Source organism: Ovis aries, chromosome 6 (assembly GCF_016772045.2).
Source record: "Ovis aries strain OAR_USU_Benz2616 breed Rambouillet chromosome 6, ARS-UI_Ramb_v3.0, whole genome shotgun sequence".
NCBI lineage: Eukaryota > Metazoa > Chordata > Mammalia > Artiodactyla > Bovidae > Ovis > Ovis aries.
Genome location: NC_056059.1, coordinates 22,122,562 through 22,142,087, shown reverse-complemented (window position 1 = coordinate 22,142,087; position 19,526 = coordinate 22,122,562). Strand labels below are relative to the sequence as shown.

Genomic DNA, 19,526 nt, shown 5'->3' with positions numbered 1-19,526 from the left:
TAAGAAGAATACTTTGTGTACAGGGGGACGAAAGCAGTCTTGTGAGCCATGGAAGCAGAAGCATAGGAACACAAGTGAAAGTTGTTTATATACCATGAATCCCCATTTCTCAGGCAGCTTTATAGACAATGATTACAGAATTAAAAAAAATTAGTCTCCAGGGGAACTCCCGGGAGATCCAGTGGTAAGGACTTGGTGCTTTCACTGCTGTGGCCCAGGTTCAATCCCTGGTCCGGGAACTAGGATCCCTGCAAGCCATGCCGGTTGGCTTGCAGAAAAAACAAGGCAACCACAAAAAACAAACAACAACAATCTCCTCCAAACCCCTCATCTTAAAAAAACAAAATCAGTCTCCCAATCACGTCACTCATGTATACCCCGCCCTTAGTGCAATCCATGTTTTTTGTACTGTAACTTTATCTTTGGGACTTGTTGGAGACTTAAATGTTTTAACTAGAAGTGTGCCATTACTTGCACAGAGAAAGTTAAAAAAAAATAACAGAAAGGACAGAAAGATTATTACATTATCTATTGCTTTCTCAACTAGAGTATATTTTGGAACCTAGTTTTCTTTACAAGTTCTAGATAAACTTTGAGGTTTGTTTCCTTAAGGTAGTTTAAAAACTTACCTAATTTCATTGAAAACATAATGGAGCCTGAAGTATCATATAACATATTATGCTTGGCTTCCATTATCATAGTTGAGAATGATAAAAATGTTTTTCAGAGCTCATAAATGAAGTATAACTATAAAGAAGTGAGTCTGATTTTTTAGTAAACTTACTTTGAGGTCAATATATTTATTGGGGGAGGCCATATATTTACTCTAATGACACTGTCATTACTCAATGAAGTTTTTGAACCTGTCTTTAAATTTGTGTTTATAGGCAAGTTTCAATTCCCTTCTCCTTTTTCCTACCATATTAGACACTCTCCAATACACATATAATATACATATACACGCACGCATTCTATTTGAACAAAAACAGCATTAGAAATCTGGACATCCATTTATTTACCAAATTGATACAATAATGTTGAGATGCCTCCACATCATTCCTAAAAGACAAATAGATCCCAGCCCTAACAACATTCAAAATAGTGCTGAGATAATCCTTACCCCCCACATTTTAAGAGCAGCAATAAGCTGAATTGGAAACTTAAAAAAATGATAAATTCATTTGAAGTAAAAACTGAGCTGTTTGCTCAAACACTACTGGCATTACTTAACAGTAATAAGAACTAACATTTACGCAGTGCTTTTCTGTTTGTAAGTGATTTCTCAATCATTTTTTCTCCTTGGAAGGCTTACATAATCCTGTGAAATTCCTCAGATACAGAAAAGGTAGATGCATTTGGTCTCTGATCTTTCCCTCTTCCTACTAGCTTTAACAGCGCCGTGACAACAGTGCTCTGGAAAGCCCTGTGTTGAAGGTGGTAGAACATGTCATCCTGGGACCCTGAAGGACTATGGAGCAGAGTTACCTACAGTTATAAATTGTTCACCTTGTAGTTTTTATGTGAGAGAGAAGTAAATGCCTTTTTGCCCTTTAAGCCATATTATTTTGGAATTGATCATTATAACAACTTTATCTTTTACCCTCTTGTTCTGAATTCATCCTTACCATGTACCTACCATTTGTTATTACTCTAGCCAGTAAACCACGTGGAGGACAAGCACGTGTTTGTCTTCGTCTTTGCGAATGATTTGGTTCAGCTGGTGTTTCTTGCATTTTTTCACTGTTATTCAGTAAGTTACTTCCTTCTGTTGGTTCATTTCCATCTACACCTCTGAGGTTCATACCTGTTTCCGGCTGTGTTTAAAGCAATTAAAAAATTCTTACAACTATGTATTTACTGTACCTTTTTATAGTTACTGAGCCATCACATCACAAATCAAATTTCCATTGCTAGAATCAAGGCTGACACTTTACAGGAGAAACAAACAGCTTCATTACTAGCTAACTGGTAAATGCTTGGAACAAGAACTATGTAAGGAGTACTTACCACTGAGTCAATATTTGCAGCATTATTGACTCACATAAAATTTCATTATGTTTTTCAATACTGGGTTTAAAAATTAGCCTATTTAAAACACAGCTCAAGGCAATAGCTACTAAATATGTCAGAGTGATTCAAAAAGAGTTAATCATCTGTGGTGAAAACAAATTCACATTCATTCATTTACTTGAATTTTAAGCAATAGAGAAAGAGGTGGAAGAAACCAGCATCATTCTAGAGGTTAGGCTGGGAACATAAAGTATCTCACAGGCTCTCCATGTAGGACCAGCTGCTGACTATCTGGGAAAACTGGTAACCACACCTACCATCAGTTTGGGGATTTAAGAATGGAGAGAATTGGTAACTGAGTGACAGAGAATGAACAGAATACAACTCTGTCAAGGATTTGGAAATATACAGTCCCCACCTTAAGGAAGTCCCCACCTTACAGGCCTGGCTTCCCTGGTGGCTCAGAGGATAAAGTGTCTGCCTGCAATGCAGGAGACCTGGGTTCGATCCCTGGGTTGGGAAGATCCCTGGAGAAGGAAATGGCAACCCACTTCAGTATTCTTGCCTGGAGAATCCCATGGACAGAGGAGCCTGGTGGGCTACAGTCCACAGGGTCGCAAAGAGTCAGACACGACTGAGCGACTTCACACACACACACACCTTAAGGAAATGGTTGGGATGTTTTACATTTGATCATACCTGTCTTCCTTGATATGACGAGGCTGTGTGATTCACCTCTGTGGATGGTTCTGAATCTTTGTGTGCAGCTCTTTTATCTTGATTCCTCATGATTTTTAATTAAGAATAAGATGATATAGGGAAGAGGAAGAAGATCTGTTTTGAAAGAGAAAGAGTATAGGTATAGAATAGCAATTTGAGATTTAAATAAATTATTTAAACAGCAATTTGAGCAATTTAAATGAATATACTTATATTTCCCCTTTATGAATGGCTAACATAGGTTACACTATTCTTAACTTTCAACTGAGTTTTGTTTTTTTGGATTACAATATATTTTCCTAATTCTTACCTTTTTACCTTTCTTGAAAAAGCCCTTGTTCACCATCATATTTTTATATGATTTCTTTCCCACCCTGCTTTCTGAGTTGTACTTCAAATAATCCTAGTAATATTTCTGTTATATTCTCCTCTCTAATGGGTCATTTTGAAGTTGAAAAGGGGCAGGTAGCTTTCTAATACTGACACGAGGAAATGAGGCACCAAAGAGAAATCTATGGATTCCATCATATTCAGAGAAACTACAATCACTAATTCTTGCTTAGTTCTTATTTCAAAATTAAAGTAAAAAAAAAAAAAACCCCACAGCACAATGATGGAGCAGCCACAATAAGTGCTAGGACAGTCTCTTGATAGTTACTTGGATAATGCAAATATCCTTTATTCTCTACAGACTTACAATACACCCCACACCCCGAAATCACTTATATGAAGTAACTAAAAAAACTGATAGGGCAGACCTATAATTGGTTTCAGAAACACCCACTTCAATGTCTCCCTTGGCCTCCCCTGCTATCTAGGCTGAAAAGCCAAATATTCCAATTCCTATCTACTTCTGCAGCTAGAGGTGCCCATGGGAGTCATACTCCCATGTAATGAGATATAAGTGGGAGTCCCTTGGGAGGAGTTTCATTCCCAAACAATACGAAAAGGCCTTTCGAGGATGATACTGTTTACTCTTTGCCCTCTCATATTTCTTTCTCCTTCTCAGAATGTTGATATACTACTTGGAGGGCCAACAGCCATCTTTCAACCATGAGAATAGAAATTCCTATACCCAGGATAGCAGACAAGTAAGGAGGAGCCGGTTCCTTGATGACATCATCAGTTGTTGCATCAGTCTTGGACTGCCAAGCTTTGGAGTAATTGTATAAACCACTATCAGTCATGTTTTCTTTTTTCTATTAACAAAACTTATTCCTAATGCAACAAACATGATGAGTATTATAACAGAGGGACAAACTATAAGTTTTGACAGAACCAAAGAGAAAATTATGTGAGAGAAGGGAAAATCTAAGTCAATACCCATGAAAGTGTCTAATATGTGGTCGACATTCATGACCAAGGATTAATCAGGACCCCTGCCTCAAGGAGTCATTCTCTGTTTAACAAAATGCAAGATGTTTGCATTTAAAATTTCAAAGAAAATTATCTTTCCACCATCACAACCATCACCACCATTTTTCTTCCTCACAAAACACAATGTTGGTCACACTGGCATCTCAAAAAGCTTCAGTCTGATTTTTTACTATATATTATATAGTGCTTCCTTGCTGGCACCGTGGTAAAGAATCTGATTGCAACGCAGGAGATGAGGGTTCAATTCCTAGGTCAGGAAGATCCCCTGGAGGAGGAAATGGCAACCCATTCCAGTATTCTTGCCAGGAGAATCCCAAGGACAGAGGAGCCTGGTGGGCTACAGTCCATGGGGTTCCAAAAGGGCAGGATATGACTTAGCATCTAAACAACAACATAAACTATATATAATAAATTGTATTTATATAATAAATACACATATATAGAAGATACATTATATATGTAGATATAGTTTTAAAAATTTAAATACTTTAAAATTTAGATTCATAATGAGAAATAATGACATTTTGACAGGAAAATGTGAGTTCAGAGAACCCTTGTCTTAAAGGCACAGAGGCATAAATGCCAGTGGAATGTAAGGGAAAACTCTTGAAGCATGTGGTGGGAAGCTGTGAATAATGGGGAGATGAGGTTGGAGAGTTAGGACATTGTATCCTGAACCAAGGCACTTGGCCTTCGCCTTCTGTTGAGAATGACCCCCTAATATAGTAAGTGATGAGGTCTACTGGCTCTGGATTTGGACAAAGCTGGGTCTGAAGTCCAGCTCCCTCATATGCCAAATTTCTTAACCTCTTTGTAAGGACTTCTCTATCCAAGAAATGGAGACAAGAGTACTTCCAACCATGCACAAGGTAGACATTCAACAGTACTGGTTATTATCCACTCATACTCTTCCTTCCTAATTATCATAAATCTCTAAGATTCTTTTTGCTTTTCCTATTAAAGCAGAACAAAGTCTCCCCAATCTTGAAGAACTGACAACATAATCCCATTGACTTTCTTTGATCATGCTTTTAACGTCTTTCTTTCAAGGCCAACTTCTTGATTAGGGGGTGTAACACTCACTACTGCCATTTCTTCACCTTTCTCATGAGTAGAATTCCATAACAACTTCTGAGCAGTAATATAAATGCTATAAAATGTGGGGATACATATCTTTTCCACAGGGGATATTTACAGTTTTGGCCAGCCACACATCTTTCTCCACTGTTTTTGGTAAGAGCAAACTAATTTTCTCTTGTGGAATCCGCGCCTCCTCTGTTCCCTCTCTGTATGGTTTATGTGAGACTGTTATGCTACCCTTCCCAACCCCCATGCTCCCCCAGTGCTCCAGAAACGGGGACAGCCTTGGCCAATGAGGGAACCTCTTCCCTGGTGACCTTGACAGATTCAGGCATGAACATGTGACCCATACCTGGCAAATGAGAGTCAGATTTAGGGTGTTTACTGAAGCCATTAAGAAAGAGCCTTCTTTCTGTTGGGGTTACTAAGCCCAGACTTGCTGATGACAATCCTTGGTACAAGAAAAGCCTTCTAAAGTATGAAGTAACTAGCCACAAGGCAAAGCAGGGTCTTACTATGGAAAGTCAAAAAGAGAAAGCTCTACATTAACAATCACACTGTTGATGCATCTGGGAGCAGCTGCTTTTCAGTTAGGTGAGCCAATACATTTCTTACCACTTGGGTTTCTGAAACTTGCCACCAGTTGAGTTCTCAGCAAAAATTTTCATACCCGAATTGGCCTTGAAGGAGCCACTGTATACTAACAGATGTTTAGAAAGATGCTTTTACATTTTCATGAAAATGAAAAGAAAAAAAATGTATGTGGAAATATTTTGTTTTAAAAGGCATTAAAATATACTGTACAGCTTAGGGGTTTTCTTTAAAGATAATGTTAAAAGAAATAAAAATTAATCATTTAATAAAATAGGTATCCGTTACTCAGGAAATTAAGTGAAATGTTTTCTTTTTAAATGATACTAATTAAATGAAATATTTAAAGACCTTAATTTCTTTTTAATATTTATTTATTTACTTGGCTGCTCTGGGTCTTAGCTATCGCACTCGGGATTTTTGATCTTTAGCTGCAGGCATGCAAACTCTTGGTTGTGGCATGTGGGATCTAGCTCCCAGACCAGGGGTGGAACCCAGGCCCTCTGCATTGGGAGCACGGAGCCTTAGCCACTGGATCACCAGGGAAGTCCCCCTGTTTTTTTTTTTTTTTTAATTGTGTTCATGGAAGTCTTTAAAAGTCTTTGGGCCCAGTGAAGTTTCAAGAGAGCTATTTAGAATTCATCTGAGATGCTGGGTGTCTGAATTGGAAAAATTTTAAAGTGAGGAAATATGGAGAAACAAGATGGCTTCTCAAGGCTTCCCAAATGGCTCAATGGTAAAGAATCCACCTGCCAAAACAGGAGCCTCAAGAGACATGGGTTTGATCCCTGGGTTGGGAAGATTCCCTGGAGGAGGAAATGGCAAATTAATCCAGTATTCTTGCCTGGGAAATCCTGTGGACAGAGGAGCCTGGCAGGCTACAGTCCATGGGGTCACAAAGAGTTGGACATGACTGAAGTGACTAAGCATGCACATATGCAGATGGCTTCTAGGTAACTCAAAGTCATTCACAGTTCGATGGAATATGAAAAGTTGGAAAGGCCTTTGGAAATTATCTTGTCTGATCTCTTTCATATTTAAATAAGAAAATTAAAGCCTAGAGAAGCTAAATAATTTTCGTTAATGAATATAGCTAGTATCTACCAAGCTCCATAGAAAAGCAATAAAAATTTGTGAAATTCGATAGTTCTTTAATCTATATCTCTGACTTTATGTCATTTCTACCAAATCACTGCATTATTCTACTCATATATACCCATAGTTTATTATAACTTTTGAAAACACATTTTACAAGTAAATAAAATTATTTCAACGTTCTATCATATTATGTTCAGCTTTACTTTTTTCCAATGTTATAAATGTTACAAACAAATTTTTTACTAATCCATTTAAATTGCACACCATGGGTAACAAAATACATAATATAAGAACTTTTATTTTATTCTCTTGACAAATATTATTTATATATTCTGAATGATCAGTTAACAGGCAGGTGAAAACTTGCCCTTAAATATGCCTTAAGATTTTAAGAATTAAGGAACTTCAATTTAAAAAATCCAGTTCAAATGAGATGCTTTGAGAGATTTTTGTAGATCACAGAATCACACTGAGAACTAGAAAGGCAAGGTACAGCTTAGACAAATACTAAAAGGTCCCCACACAGAAAAACATGTTTTTTTTCCTGTTTCTCAATCAGGATTTTGCTTTATTCAGACTGATACACAATTTGTAAACCATACTAGAAAAACATACATTTTTCATCAAATGGTAAAATTTTATAAATTTCATAAATTCAGTAAAAAATGTTAATCAATTTTTTCTGTCTCAAATACAGATTTCAGTAGAAGAATGAGACATGCCCTAAGCCCAAGGTCATGAATGTTAGGAGCACTGTGACTGCCCACTTATTTGTAGGTTAGTAGGTCGAAGTATTTTCTAAAAACACCTGCAAAGGATATTGGCTACTCATGTCTCTCTTTAGAAAGTGAAAGTGTTAGTTGCTTGGTCGTGGCCAGTTCTTTGTGATCCCATGCACTGTAGCTCGCCAGGCTCCTGGGTCCATGGGATTCTACAGGCAAGAATACTGGTGGAGTATCTAGCCGCTTCTCCAGGGGATCGTCCCAACTTCAAACTCCAGGCCTCCTACACTGCAGGCAGATTCGTTACCGTCTGAGCCATCAGGGAAGCCCTCTCTTTAGCATTCCCATTATACAGAATTTCCTCCAGGACTGATGCACATACTCAGAAACTATGTTAGTTTACTTTGAGCTTTATTTTCCAGTATTAGACACATATGCCACCAAAATTAGAGAAGTGTGAATTTCAAAGGAACAACATCTTTAGTCGTTCCTCCAAACTTGAGAGGAAACTGAAGATTAAGAATAGTAGATCAAGAATATGAACAGTACTGTCTGTGAACAGGAGTTGCCTTTGCGGAAGGAAATAGAATTGGAATTGTGGGAATTTTATTTGTATTCTGCTTCTTTATTGTTAGTATTTTTACAATAAGATTTTAAAATGTAATTTAAAACATAAAAAGAATTTGTGCAATTCTTAGAGCTTTAGAGAAAAGAAAGTGGTACAACTTCCCTTGGTAATAATATTTTTCATAGATAGAATTTGGTAATTTGATTTTAGGTAACTTAATCCCACCTGCCACAATATAAGGTAGTTTTATTTGTTTCTGCAGTTTTCAAAGAAGATGAGGAAACTGCCTAGAATCTTCTACAGCAGTTTTCAAATATTTTTGAGCTCAGAGATCCTTTATCAAATGAAACCTTATCCTGAAGTCCAATAAATGGGATAGATAAAAGTGGAGTTGAAGGAGCTCTGTCCTCTCACCCTTGTTCTTCCTGGCAAGTGAAGCACACTTTGAAAACCACTCTGTAAATACACTTTGATAAACACAAAGAGGTTTGTTAAATCGGTCTTTTTTTCAGGTTATTGTGTTAATATAAATGTGTAGAAGTACTCTGTATAATATTTTAGAAAAAATAAAAGAGCTTTCAACTTGCAAATGTCCACAGGTTCATGCTCAAATAGAATACACTTACTGCTATCAACTGAATTACTGCTGAAAAATTATTACATGGATAAAGACTGGTTGTTCTCGTTATTTTCCGTCTGCAGTATGGACAGGCCGACACTGTGCTGAGAGTCTACATATACTGCTGGAGTACTCTATATGTTGTATTCATGCATTTGAAAAAGTATTTCTATTCACTAAGCACTCTATAATGATTATCATAGAAATCTACCTTTGGCGTTCCACCCATTTATGTGTTAAAAGTATAGAGTCTCCATCTCATACAGCATTTCCATGTAGAACATATCAAAACTTTCTAATTTCTGGACTCTGCTAACCAACTCTGATCTGATGTTCATTTCTCATCAGTAAGAAGCTCAGATCAAGTGAAAAGAAGGGCTTAAAATGTCGTTGCCAATTACTGAAAAGACTGAGAATATCTCCTTGAACGAGAACTCCTTTATTATGGCAAAAACCAATACAATATTGTAAAGTAATTAGCCTCCAATTAAAATAAATAAATTTATATTTTAAAAAATTAAAAAATAATAAAAAAGAGACTGATACAAAGGAAAAAAAAGAAACTATTAAGTGTGCCAACCACATGAGACCAATTTATCAAAGGAAAACAACTACTATTCTGTTTGGTTAACTGATAGGGTGACTTGAAATCATGAAATAGTGTTATTACTTCTCATAAGGAATAAAGGGAAATTATCCCTGGGGCAGAAGGAATCTGATATCTGCTGCTCTTTTAAAAATATTCTTCCACCCAAGGGCAAATATATTTAATTGAAAGTTTAAAATATTACTTTTAGGCTTACTAAAATAAAAATCTCCAGACACTAATCTCCCCAAGTGTGGCAACATGACATCACTTACCTAAGAGCCACTGCTCCTGTGGATCCCTTCCCCACCCCTAAGAATAAATTATGACTGGTCTAAATCAGCCTGTTACATCAGGCCTCTTTGCCAGCTGTTGGTTTAGGACAGAGTATGATTCATTTCTTACCAATGAAAGTTGTGGGCAAGGCTGATTGGGGACTATTGGATAAGAGTTTCTTTCCTGATATAAAGGCAGAGAGGCCAGAGGAGAATACCTTTCACCTTTTGTCGTGTGTGTGTGTGTGTGTGTGTGTGTGTGTGTGTGCGCGCGTATGTTAGCGGGGAGGATGAAGCTGTGGATGGGGGACTGTGTTTCTTGGAATTTTAGCAGCCATGATTTACCCATGAAGAAAAAGTCAACATTAGTTCAGCAGTGGCCACAGGGCTGGAAAAGGTCAGTTTTCATTCCAATCCCAAAGAAAAGCAATCCCAAAGAATGTTCAAACCACCACACAATTGTACTCATCTCACACGCTAGCAAAGTGATGCTCAAAATTCTCCAAGCTAGGCTTGAAAAGTACATGAACTGAGAACTTCCAGATGTTCGAGTTGGATTTAGAAAAGGTAGAGGAACCAGAGATCAAATTGCCAACATGTACTGGATCACAGAAAAAGCAAGAGAATTCCGGAAAACATCTAGTTCTGCTTCGTTGACTTTGCTAAAGCCTTTGACTGTGTGGATCACAACAAACTGTGGAACATTCTGAAAGAGATGGGAATACCAGACCACCTGACCTGCCTCCTCAAAAATCTGTATGCAGGTCAAAAAGCAACAATTAACCAGACATGTAACAATGGACTGGTTCCAAATTGGGAAAGGAGTACATCAAGGCTAAACATCGTCACCCTGCTTATTTAACTTATACGCAGAGTATGTCATGAGAAATGCTGGACTGGATGAAGCACAAGCTGGAATCAAGATTGCTGGGAGAAATATCAATAACCTCAGATATGCAGATGACACCACCCTTATGGCAGAAAGTGAAGAAGAACTAAAGAGCCTTTTGATGAAACTGAAAGAGGAAAGTGAAAAAGGTGGCTTAAAACTGAACATTCAGAAAACTAAGATCATGGAATCCAGTCCCATCACTTCATGGCAAATAGATAGGGAAACAATGGAAACAGTGACAGACTTAATTTTGGGGAGGGGGCTCCAAAATCACTGCAGATGGTGACTGCAGCCATGAAAATAAAAGACTCTTGCTCCTTGGAAGAAAACCTACAACAAAGCTAGACAGCATATTAAAAAGCAGAGACATTACTTTACCAACAAAGGTATAGACAAAGCTATGGTTTTTCCCATAGTCATGTGTTGATGTGAGAGTTGGACCACAAAGAAAGCTGAATGTCAAAGAACTGATGCTTTTGAACTGTGGTGTTGGAGAAGACTCTTGAGAGTCTCTTGGACTGCAAGGATATCCAACCAGTCCATCCTAAAGGAAATCAGTCCTGAATATTCATTGGAAGGACTGATGTTGAAGCTGAAGCTCCAACACTTTGGCCACCTGATGCGAAGAACTGACTTATTGGAAAAGACCCTGATGCTGGGAAAGATTGAAGGATGGAGGAGAAGGGGATGACAGAGGATGAGATGGTTGGCTGGCATCACCCACTCGAAGGACATGAATTTGAGCAAACTCCGAGAGTTGGTGATGGACAGGGAAGTCTGGTGTGCTGCTGTCCATGGGGTTGCAAAGAGTTGGACACGACTGAACAACTGAACTGAACTGACTGAGCTCATGGAAAGAAACCTGGACCCTGATATCAATATGCTACAAACCCTGGATCCACTTACCTTCATATATCTCATCATAATGAGAAAAGAAGCTGGTATTTTTGAAGACAGCTTTGGCTGAATATCCTGATACTTAGCCCAAAGCATCCTAACCAATACAACAGGTGACTGTTGCAGAGCCAGCTTTGAGAAGCTCAGGAAAGGAGCAATGATGGGGAACCTTTGGCCTATACGTGTCTCCCTACCTTCTTGATTTTCATACAGGACAAACACTGCCTTTGTATTATTGAAACTTCTCAAAAACTATCTAGAAAACAACATTTCAATAGCTAAAAATCAGAGCCAAGTTTTTTAGTACCATTTTTTTTGTCATTAGAGATTATATAGCTTGTCATTTTATATATTTTTTTCTGTCCTATCCCTGAAGTTTAGTTGTAATATTTGAATACTGAAATTTTAAAAAGTTAGGTTTACAAACATTTGATTGTTTTCTAAACTTCTACTCATGAAGTAAATAAAACAAGAGCAATAAAAACACCACTACCATCGTGTCTAAGTTTCATATTTTACTTTCTCTACTCGGTGAAGTTCTACTAGTCATTCTCATAACTCAAATGTCACCTTCCTGATCAGTGTTTCCTAACTTCATATAGACTAACTCTGTCCCTTTTCTTCCCTGAGGACTCATTCATTCATTCAACAAACATTTATTAAGCTCTTATTGTGTTCTAGCCCTTGTTTGGGGGATTTGAAATGTAAATTGTTCCCATACTCAAAGGTTGCTACCTAGTCAGAGAATGACAATTCATTTCCTAGGCAACCATAATGGAGTGTGGTAAGTTTTGATTTTAGGCACATGGGTTAAGCAACCCCATCTTTTGACAATGAGTGAAGTTCATCAGATTTTCACTGGGTCTCTATGGTGTGTAAAAGCATAGAGATATAAAGATGACTTAGATGCAGTCTCTTCTTCTTAAGAAAGGGACAAAGATTGCTATGTGCTCACCAACCTGTTTCCTCTGCTGCCTGGGCACACAGATGGCTGATGTTTCCCAGCCTCCCTTGCAGGTCAGTTTGGCAAGTCCCCGAGGCTGGCAAGGGGACATGGGCCTTAATGATGTATTATACTTCCATTGCTGTTAAGAAATTTCCCATGTAATCGTCCACATGTTCTCTCTTTTCCTGCCCATCTTCTAGAAACTAAGGACTCCAAGGCCTTAGGGGATTGCAAAGCCATAATATAAAAAGAGTTAGGGTTCCTGAATCACTGAGTAGAAGGCCACCAGCTCAACACCTGGTTCGATTTTATATGAGTAAGAATCAAGTTTCTACTGTGTTAAGTTATTGAGGTTTTGGAGATTATCTGTTACAGCAGTGAGTGCCACCTTAAGGTCATTTAATTATAATGTAAGAAGTGCAGGCATAGAGTTAAACAGGGGAGAGGAGATACTGCCCTGCTTGGCTCATACCTGAATCAAGCCTTGAAAAATGACTTAATCTTGTAAAGAAAATAAAGACCATCATAGGCAGAGGAAACACATGATTAACGGATAAGGGGTGAAAAGAAAATTACATATATGGAAGTTTATGCACACCAATGCCAACGAGAGCATAATGAGCATAATATGCAAAATATGGAGAGGTTAGAGGAAAATGGACATGAAAACCCTGAGTGTGAATCCTTGTGTGAATTAGTGAATCCTCCTAATTGGGCTATTTGGGGCAAGTTACTCAGTCAATCTGGATCATTTTCTTCATCTGCAAAATGACAATGCTTATGTCGCAGAAAATCTTAAACCAGTACTAAGTATATCATGGAGTCCCCCAAAATTCCCCCAGTAATTTATCTTTCTTTTACAAGATTTTCCTTGAGAAAGCAGCACATACGTGCTGTGCTGAAGAGCACAGATAAGAGACACTAGTAAACTCACACCTTTCATTCCTCCTTGTGAACTACAGAAACATAAATAATAGATTCCTAAAAGAACCGCAAAGAGCTTTCATTTGTATTGGCCAGGTATGCTTAATAGTTTTATGCATGCATGCGTGCTAAGTCTTTTCAGTCATGTCTGACTCTTTGTAACCCTATGGACTATAGCCTGCCAGGCTCCTCTGTCCATGGGATTTTCTAGGCAAGAACACTGGAGTGGGTTGTCATGCCTTCCTCTAGGAGATCTTCTAGATCCAGGGATCGAACCATAGTCTCTTATGTCTCCTGCATTGGCAGGTGGGTTCTTACCACTAGCACCACCTGGGAAACCCCAACAGCTCTCTGTAAGGTTGTTAAAAACTCTTTAGAACTTAATCACAATTGCACTCTCCTTAGCACGCATCACCCATGACTACAAAGAATGCTCCCTCATTACACAAGTGCATATACAGGCAGCTCCATCTCCCTGCACACCATGCTCCTATGCTTTACGTGACCAAATATGTAAATTCTTTTCCCCCAGAGGAAAAATCTATCATTAGGGTTTGTGTGCCAACCAAGAACCTGTTCAGTTTAGTTCAGTTCAGTCGCTCAGTCGTGTCCCACTCTTTGCGACCCCATGAATCGCAGCACGCCAGGCCTCCCTGTCCCTCATCATTTCCCGGAGTTCACTCAGACTCATGTCCATTGAGTCGGTGATGCCATCCAGCCATCTCATCCTCAGTCGTCCCCTTCTCCTACTGCCCCCAATCCCTCCCAGCATCAGAATCTTTTCCAATGAGTCAACTCTTCTCATGAGGTGGCCAAAGTACTGGAGTTTCAGCTTCAGCATCATTTCCTCCAAAGAAATCCCAGGGCTGATCTCCTTCAGAATGGACTGGTTGGATCTCCTTGCAGTTCAAGGGACTCTCAAGAGTCTTCTCCAACATCACAGTTCAAACGCATCAATTCTTCGGCGCTCAGCTTTCTTCACAGTCCAACTCTCACATCCATACATGACCACTGGAAAAACCATAGCCTTGACCAGATGGTCCTTTGTTGGCAAAGTAATGTCTCTGCTTTTCAATATGCTATCTAGGTTGGTCATAACTTTCCTTCCAAGGAGTAAGCGTCTTTTAACTTCATGGCTGCAATCACCATCTGCAGTAATTTTGGAGCCTCCCAAAATAAAGTCTGACACTGTTTCCACTGCTTCCCCATCTATTTCCCATGAAGTGATGGGCCCAGATGCCATGACCTTAGTTTTCTGAATGTTGAGCTTTAAGCCAACTTTTTCACTCTCGTCTTTCACTTTCATCAAGAGGCTTTTTAGTTCCTCTTCACGTTCTGCCATAAGGGTGGTGTCATCTGCATATCTGAGGTTATTGATATTTTTCTTGGCAATCTTGATTCCAGCTTGTGCTTCTTCCAGTCCAGCGTTTCTCATGATGTACTCTGCATATAGGTTAAATAAGCAGGGTGACAATATACAGCCTTGACGGACTCCTTTTCCTATTTGGAACCAGTCTGTTGTTCCATGTGCAGTTGTCCATGTGTAGAGTCTTCTCTTGTGTTGTTGGAAGAGGGTGTTTGCTATGACCCAAGAATCAGTGGTCTCCCAATTATCAACAGGACTAGAGGGGACGTCCCTCGTGGTTGGGTGGCTAAGACTCCACAGGCTCCCATTGTAGGAGGCCTAGGTTTGATACCTGGTCAGGGAACTACATCCCACATGCAGCAATTAGGAGCTAGAATACCACAACTAAAGATCCAGCACGTCTCAACTAAGACCCGGCACAGTCTAACAAATAAATGTAAAATAAAATAATTTTCGTATAAACAAACAAACATAAAAACAGAACTACTGAACCAGATAGTGAGCAATCTCTTGTTATATAACATACTCTGAGAATGTTTTAAATGAAGAAATGTTTTACCTTATACTTGTCAAATAAGAGACTTCAGAGATAGTCTGTTCTATGGGTAACAAACTCAAGTTCCTTCAGGGGCCAACTCGAATGTGGGGTTCTGTAGAAACGAGAGAGAACAGGGTCCAACTGAAAGCATTCAAATCACTGTCAGCCCCTGGATCTCATCTCATGGTTTCATTTCCCATCTAAAGAAACTGAAGAGATTAGGTTCAAGTGACTTTTGGAGGCTCCATAGCAAACATATTATGCAGGGTTGAGCGGAAAACAGAAACCATGCCAAGTTATTTTAAGCCAAGAGAGATTTTATAGAAAGAATTAGGTGACTTGGCGAAAGGCTAGAGATTGTTGAAAGGGCTACGAGTGCAGCGTCTTGGCTGGGCTTCCAGGAGCAACTTCTAGAACACCAGTGGATGAGGCACTGAGGAAGACACTATTTTTGCCACAATTGGGAGAAACCGTGGAGTTCAAGAACATACTGCAGCTCTGACCCTGAGAAGCTGGGATCTGGAAGCTTATCTGGGCAAGGAACCCAGAATCTGTTCTCTGCCTCCCTGCACTGCCTCCTGATAGCTAGAAAGCTGATGATTCAATACGGCATGCTGAGACTGTTTAAGTCCATTCCCACACCCACATTTTTGGAGACTGGACACCGGCATCTCATGCGCCTTCCGTGCCAACAGAAAAGAGCCACAAAAATATCAGGAGACGGTCTCTGTCTCATCTCTGCCTCTGAGATCTCAGACAAGCCATCCAGAAGTCTAATTCACATCCAGAACTCTAAATGGCCCGGAGTCAGAAATGTGTTCAGCTTTCCAGTTTCTCCTGTACAGGGAGGAATGCTAGCTGCAGGCAGGAATGAATGCAAATGCCCAGCTTCCATACCCAGCACAGCAGCTTTCTGTGCAGGCCCAGGAATCAGACCTCCACCACTGACTTGTCCCCACTTACCCTATCATACCTTCTATGGAAACCCCCCAAAAGCAAAAATCTAGTAAACAGGGCTGTAATTCTAAAGACCTTATGCTAAAAAATATGTGAATGGGTCGCTTTATTTACATCATTAGGTACAGGGTAAATCACACCTAATTTAATTGTTATATTAAGTATATTGTATATTCTTAATATTGTATATTCTTGTATATTCTGACCCATTGGATTTTGAGCTCCTGAATGGCAGAAACTGTATTTAATTCATATTTGTATCTCCTGTCCCCAGGTCTGCTTGGCTCAGAGAAGATGCACAGGCATTTGCTGAATTGAAATGTTTTACTCTTGACTCACTAATAGAAACAGTAAACCAGAATTTCACGAGCTACAGTATAGCAGCAATAGTATCAGGAGGCGGTCCCGCTACAGAGGCCTGGGGAAAGGGGGTTTTCGTCTTTCAGAGTAAACAGGTAGATCTGGCTAAGCAAGGTACCTGCTCTGTCTCTGTGGACTGGTGTTCTGGATTTCTCGATGGGATGCTAAAGTTAGTGGTGTCTTCCCGCTATTAGCCTTTTGGGGCAACAAAGCACACCCGAATCCAGGGTGAGATTACAAGGATGCCCTAAGAAGCTGATGCCTGATAAGTAAAATACAGCCACAGACTCAGCGTGAGCTCTGAGCAGGGGCTTATTTATATTCCCCAGTCAGCAGGATCTGATTAGTCTCAGCACATCACCGAGGTTAGCACCCCCGACAACGTCTGGTGGATCTGAGAACAAAAACAAACAAGCAAAACTTACTCCAATAACAACAACGGTAGACAGACACACATAGCCAACCAGCCAGTCAGCCTTCACGCCGCATACAATCAGAAGGCGCTGGGCGCTCGGCCTCGGCCGGGCACAAAGCTGCAGCCGCGGCGCCGCTTTAATTTACACTCACTGCCCTCCAGGGGGTACTCACCTCGCGCTCTCCGGCTCCGGCACCCGGCTCAGCCCGGTAGATTAGGAAAGGGGCTCGCAGGTCTGCGGGGGAGCCCGGTGGAGCGGGTTTCCGGGTGGCGCATCTGCCAGGCTGCTCGGGAGGCTGCAGTTATTTCAGATAGCGGGGGTGCGCGGCCCCGCCCACCCACGCCCTCCCTGCCAGTGGCGAGGGCGGTCCCGGGAACCAGGCCGGGCACTGGCTGGGTGGACCCGGCTGGGAGCCCGCTCGGGTTGGGGTGCAGGAGCGGCCCTCCAGGCGTCCTCCGCGGGTTTGGGGCCGCCGGGCGCGGATGCACGGCTTTGCTCTGGGTCCGGAGAACCGCAAGTCCACACCCCGGGACCCAGGAGCGGCGCCGCGCGTTTGGCGGCCTGGCTGGCCCCTGGAGACCGGGCGATCGCCTCTCCCTGGGAAGCCACGGGTTGGCGGCCCAGCGTGCGCCGACCCCGGCGATGACGAGTTCCTGGGCGAGGACGCGCAGGGCTGCCGCTCGCAGTCTGGAGTGCGGCCCGCGCAACCTATTGCTGACTTAGCATTCACATCTACATTCTGGATTTTCACTCCACCCTTTTAGTTGTGTTGTTTAGAAGTGTCTTCTCAGGTGGGGCGGGTGGACCTCTGTTCAGATGACCGATTTAAGTGGATGAAACACTTGTCCTCTCCCTTTTATGGTTTCTTAACACTTACCCTTCTTGTTTTAGATTTTTACGTTCCAAGTCAGCATTCATTTAATTCTGCTTTCTATTTCCGTATCTTCCCTTCCTCTGTCTTTTCCTCCCCACTCTCTTTCACCTAATTGTGTATATGTGCGCCTGTGCCCCTTTCAGGGTAATTTTTATTTCTTTCAGAAATAAAATTGTCTTACCCGTTTTTCACTCCTTTAAGCAACGGCCAATTTTAGTCTCCAACAGCCAGAAACCATTCATTCTTCTTTCTTAGGCCCTCACTTGCAGAGAGAAGGATGAACCTGGATTCCACCTAATAAGCATTTAAAGTGACTATATTGCTAAACGAACTCTTACTCTCTGAAAGCTTGCAAAAGTTTCCTGTGACACCCAGCTTCCTCTTAGGACAGGAATGAAATATATTTTTCCTTTTCTTTCAATCGCATGATCATTGATGTGTCACCCAATCTGATTAGCACAGCTCTGGAGAACATTGAACTTTTGGACTAGTTTTTGCTTTTTTATTGTTTATAATGTTCTACAGTTTACAATTGTGAGTTTCCTTGGTGGCGCAGTGGTAAAGAATCTGTCTGCAATGCAGGAGACACAGGTTCGATCCCTGGGTGGAGGCGATCCCCTGGAGGAGGGAATGGCAACCACTCCAGTGTTCCTGCCTGGGAAATCCCATGGACAGAGGAGCCTGGCAGGCTGCAGTCCTTGGGGTCACAAAGAATCAGACAGGCCTTAACAACTGAGTAGGCGTGCATGCTTATAGTTATCTCTGAGAAAACAAATTCTGAGGGAGCATTTGTTAATATTTAGAATCCATTTTGTAGTATTCATCATGTATTTATTTAGAATTCATGTTTTCATAGCTTACATATAATGTATAATGACTCAGAGCATTAAGTATAGTTCATAACATACTTAAAAGCTTCAATGTTCCATTACTTCACTTGATAATAAGTTATAACATTCTGATTGCATCAAAAGAAACCCAAGTTATTTGGCTCAATTCTGTAATTTTACAAAGCAGAAGACTAAAATTGAATGACCTGGGTTCTAGGTAAAAAACCAAGCTATATGTGCTCCAGTAGTGGATACCTGGACCAGACCCCTAAAGCAAATCTTATCATCAGTGGACTCTTCAGGCAGGCTAGTCAAAATATCCTTTGCTGTCAGTCAGGCTTAACTCACCCTCATCAACTGCATGTTCTGCTTCATACATACAATTTTAACCTTTATTTAACCTGTTATTGTCCGTTTCAAAATTTTCCTTGTTAATATTACAGTTATAAGGAGAAAGATTAAGAATCACTGCTCGTTTACTGAGATCTGTAGGTGCATCATACATATCATTTGGTCTTCTGAGCTAACAACAAATAAAGCACGAACATAAAACTCTAAAACTAAAAGAACAATAAAAAACTTCTCTCTAGAAGTATGTTATGGAATTATTTTCTATGGATTTATATTGAAATGTTAATTTTCTTTAGTTTTATTTGTTTCTTGTTATATAATTCATTTCTATTTATTCATCGAGAAACTGTTTCTAAGTTTCATGTTCTCTTATCTGCTATGTCAGAATTTGGTGAGGAAATCTATACTTAATCTAAAAAATATCCTTCAAACTGGAAATATGGTAAGTTAGTTAACTATATGTTTATTATGCCCATGTCAAATATTACTTTTTTTTAATAAAGATTTTTTAGTTAGACTAAAAAAAGTA

At 40.1% G+C, this 19,526-nt stretch overlaps 1 protein-coding gene across 4 annotated transcripts in view; it reads right to left on the bottom strand.

The window, feature by feature from the left end:
- Positions 1-17,254, bottom strand: part of SLC9B2 (solute carrier family 9 member B2) — a 61,861-nt gene extending 44,607 nt beyond the window's left edge. For 2 of the 4 annotated variants that reach the window (XM_060416821.1, XM_060416823.1), the window contains exons 1-4: positions 17,115-17,254; positions 15,231-15,321; positions 2,710-2,844; positions 1,637-1,814 (exon numbers count right to left, since the gene is read on the bottom strand). In XM_060416821.1, coding sequence (XP_060272804.1) covers positions 1,637-1,814; positions 2,710-2,799 — 268 coding nt within the window. In that variant the 5' untranslated portion in view covers positions 2,800-2,844; positions 15,231-15,321; positions 17,115-17,254. The remainder of the gene's footprint in view (positions 1-1,636; positions 1,815-2,709; positions 2,845-15,230; positions 15,322-17,114) is intronic. The other 2 variants (XM_060416822.1, XM_060416824.1) reach the window with 1 other exon arrangement.
- Between the last annotated feature and the right edge of the window lie 2,272 nt (positions 17,255-19,526).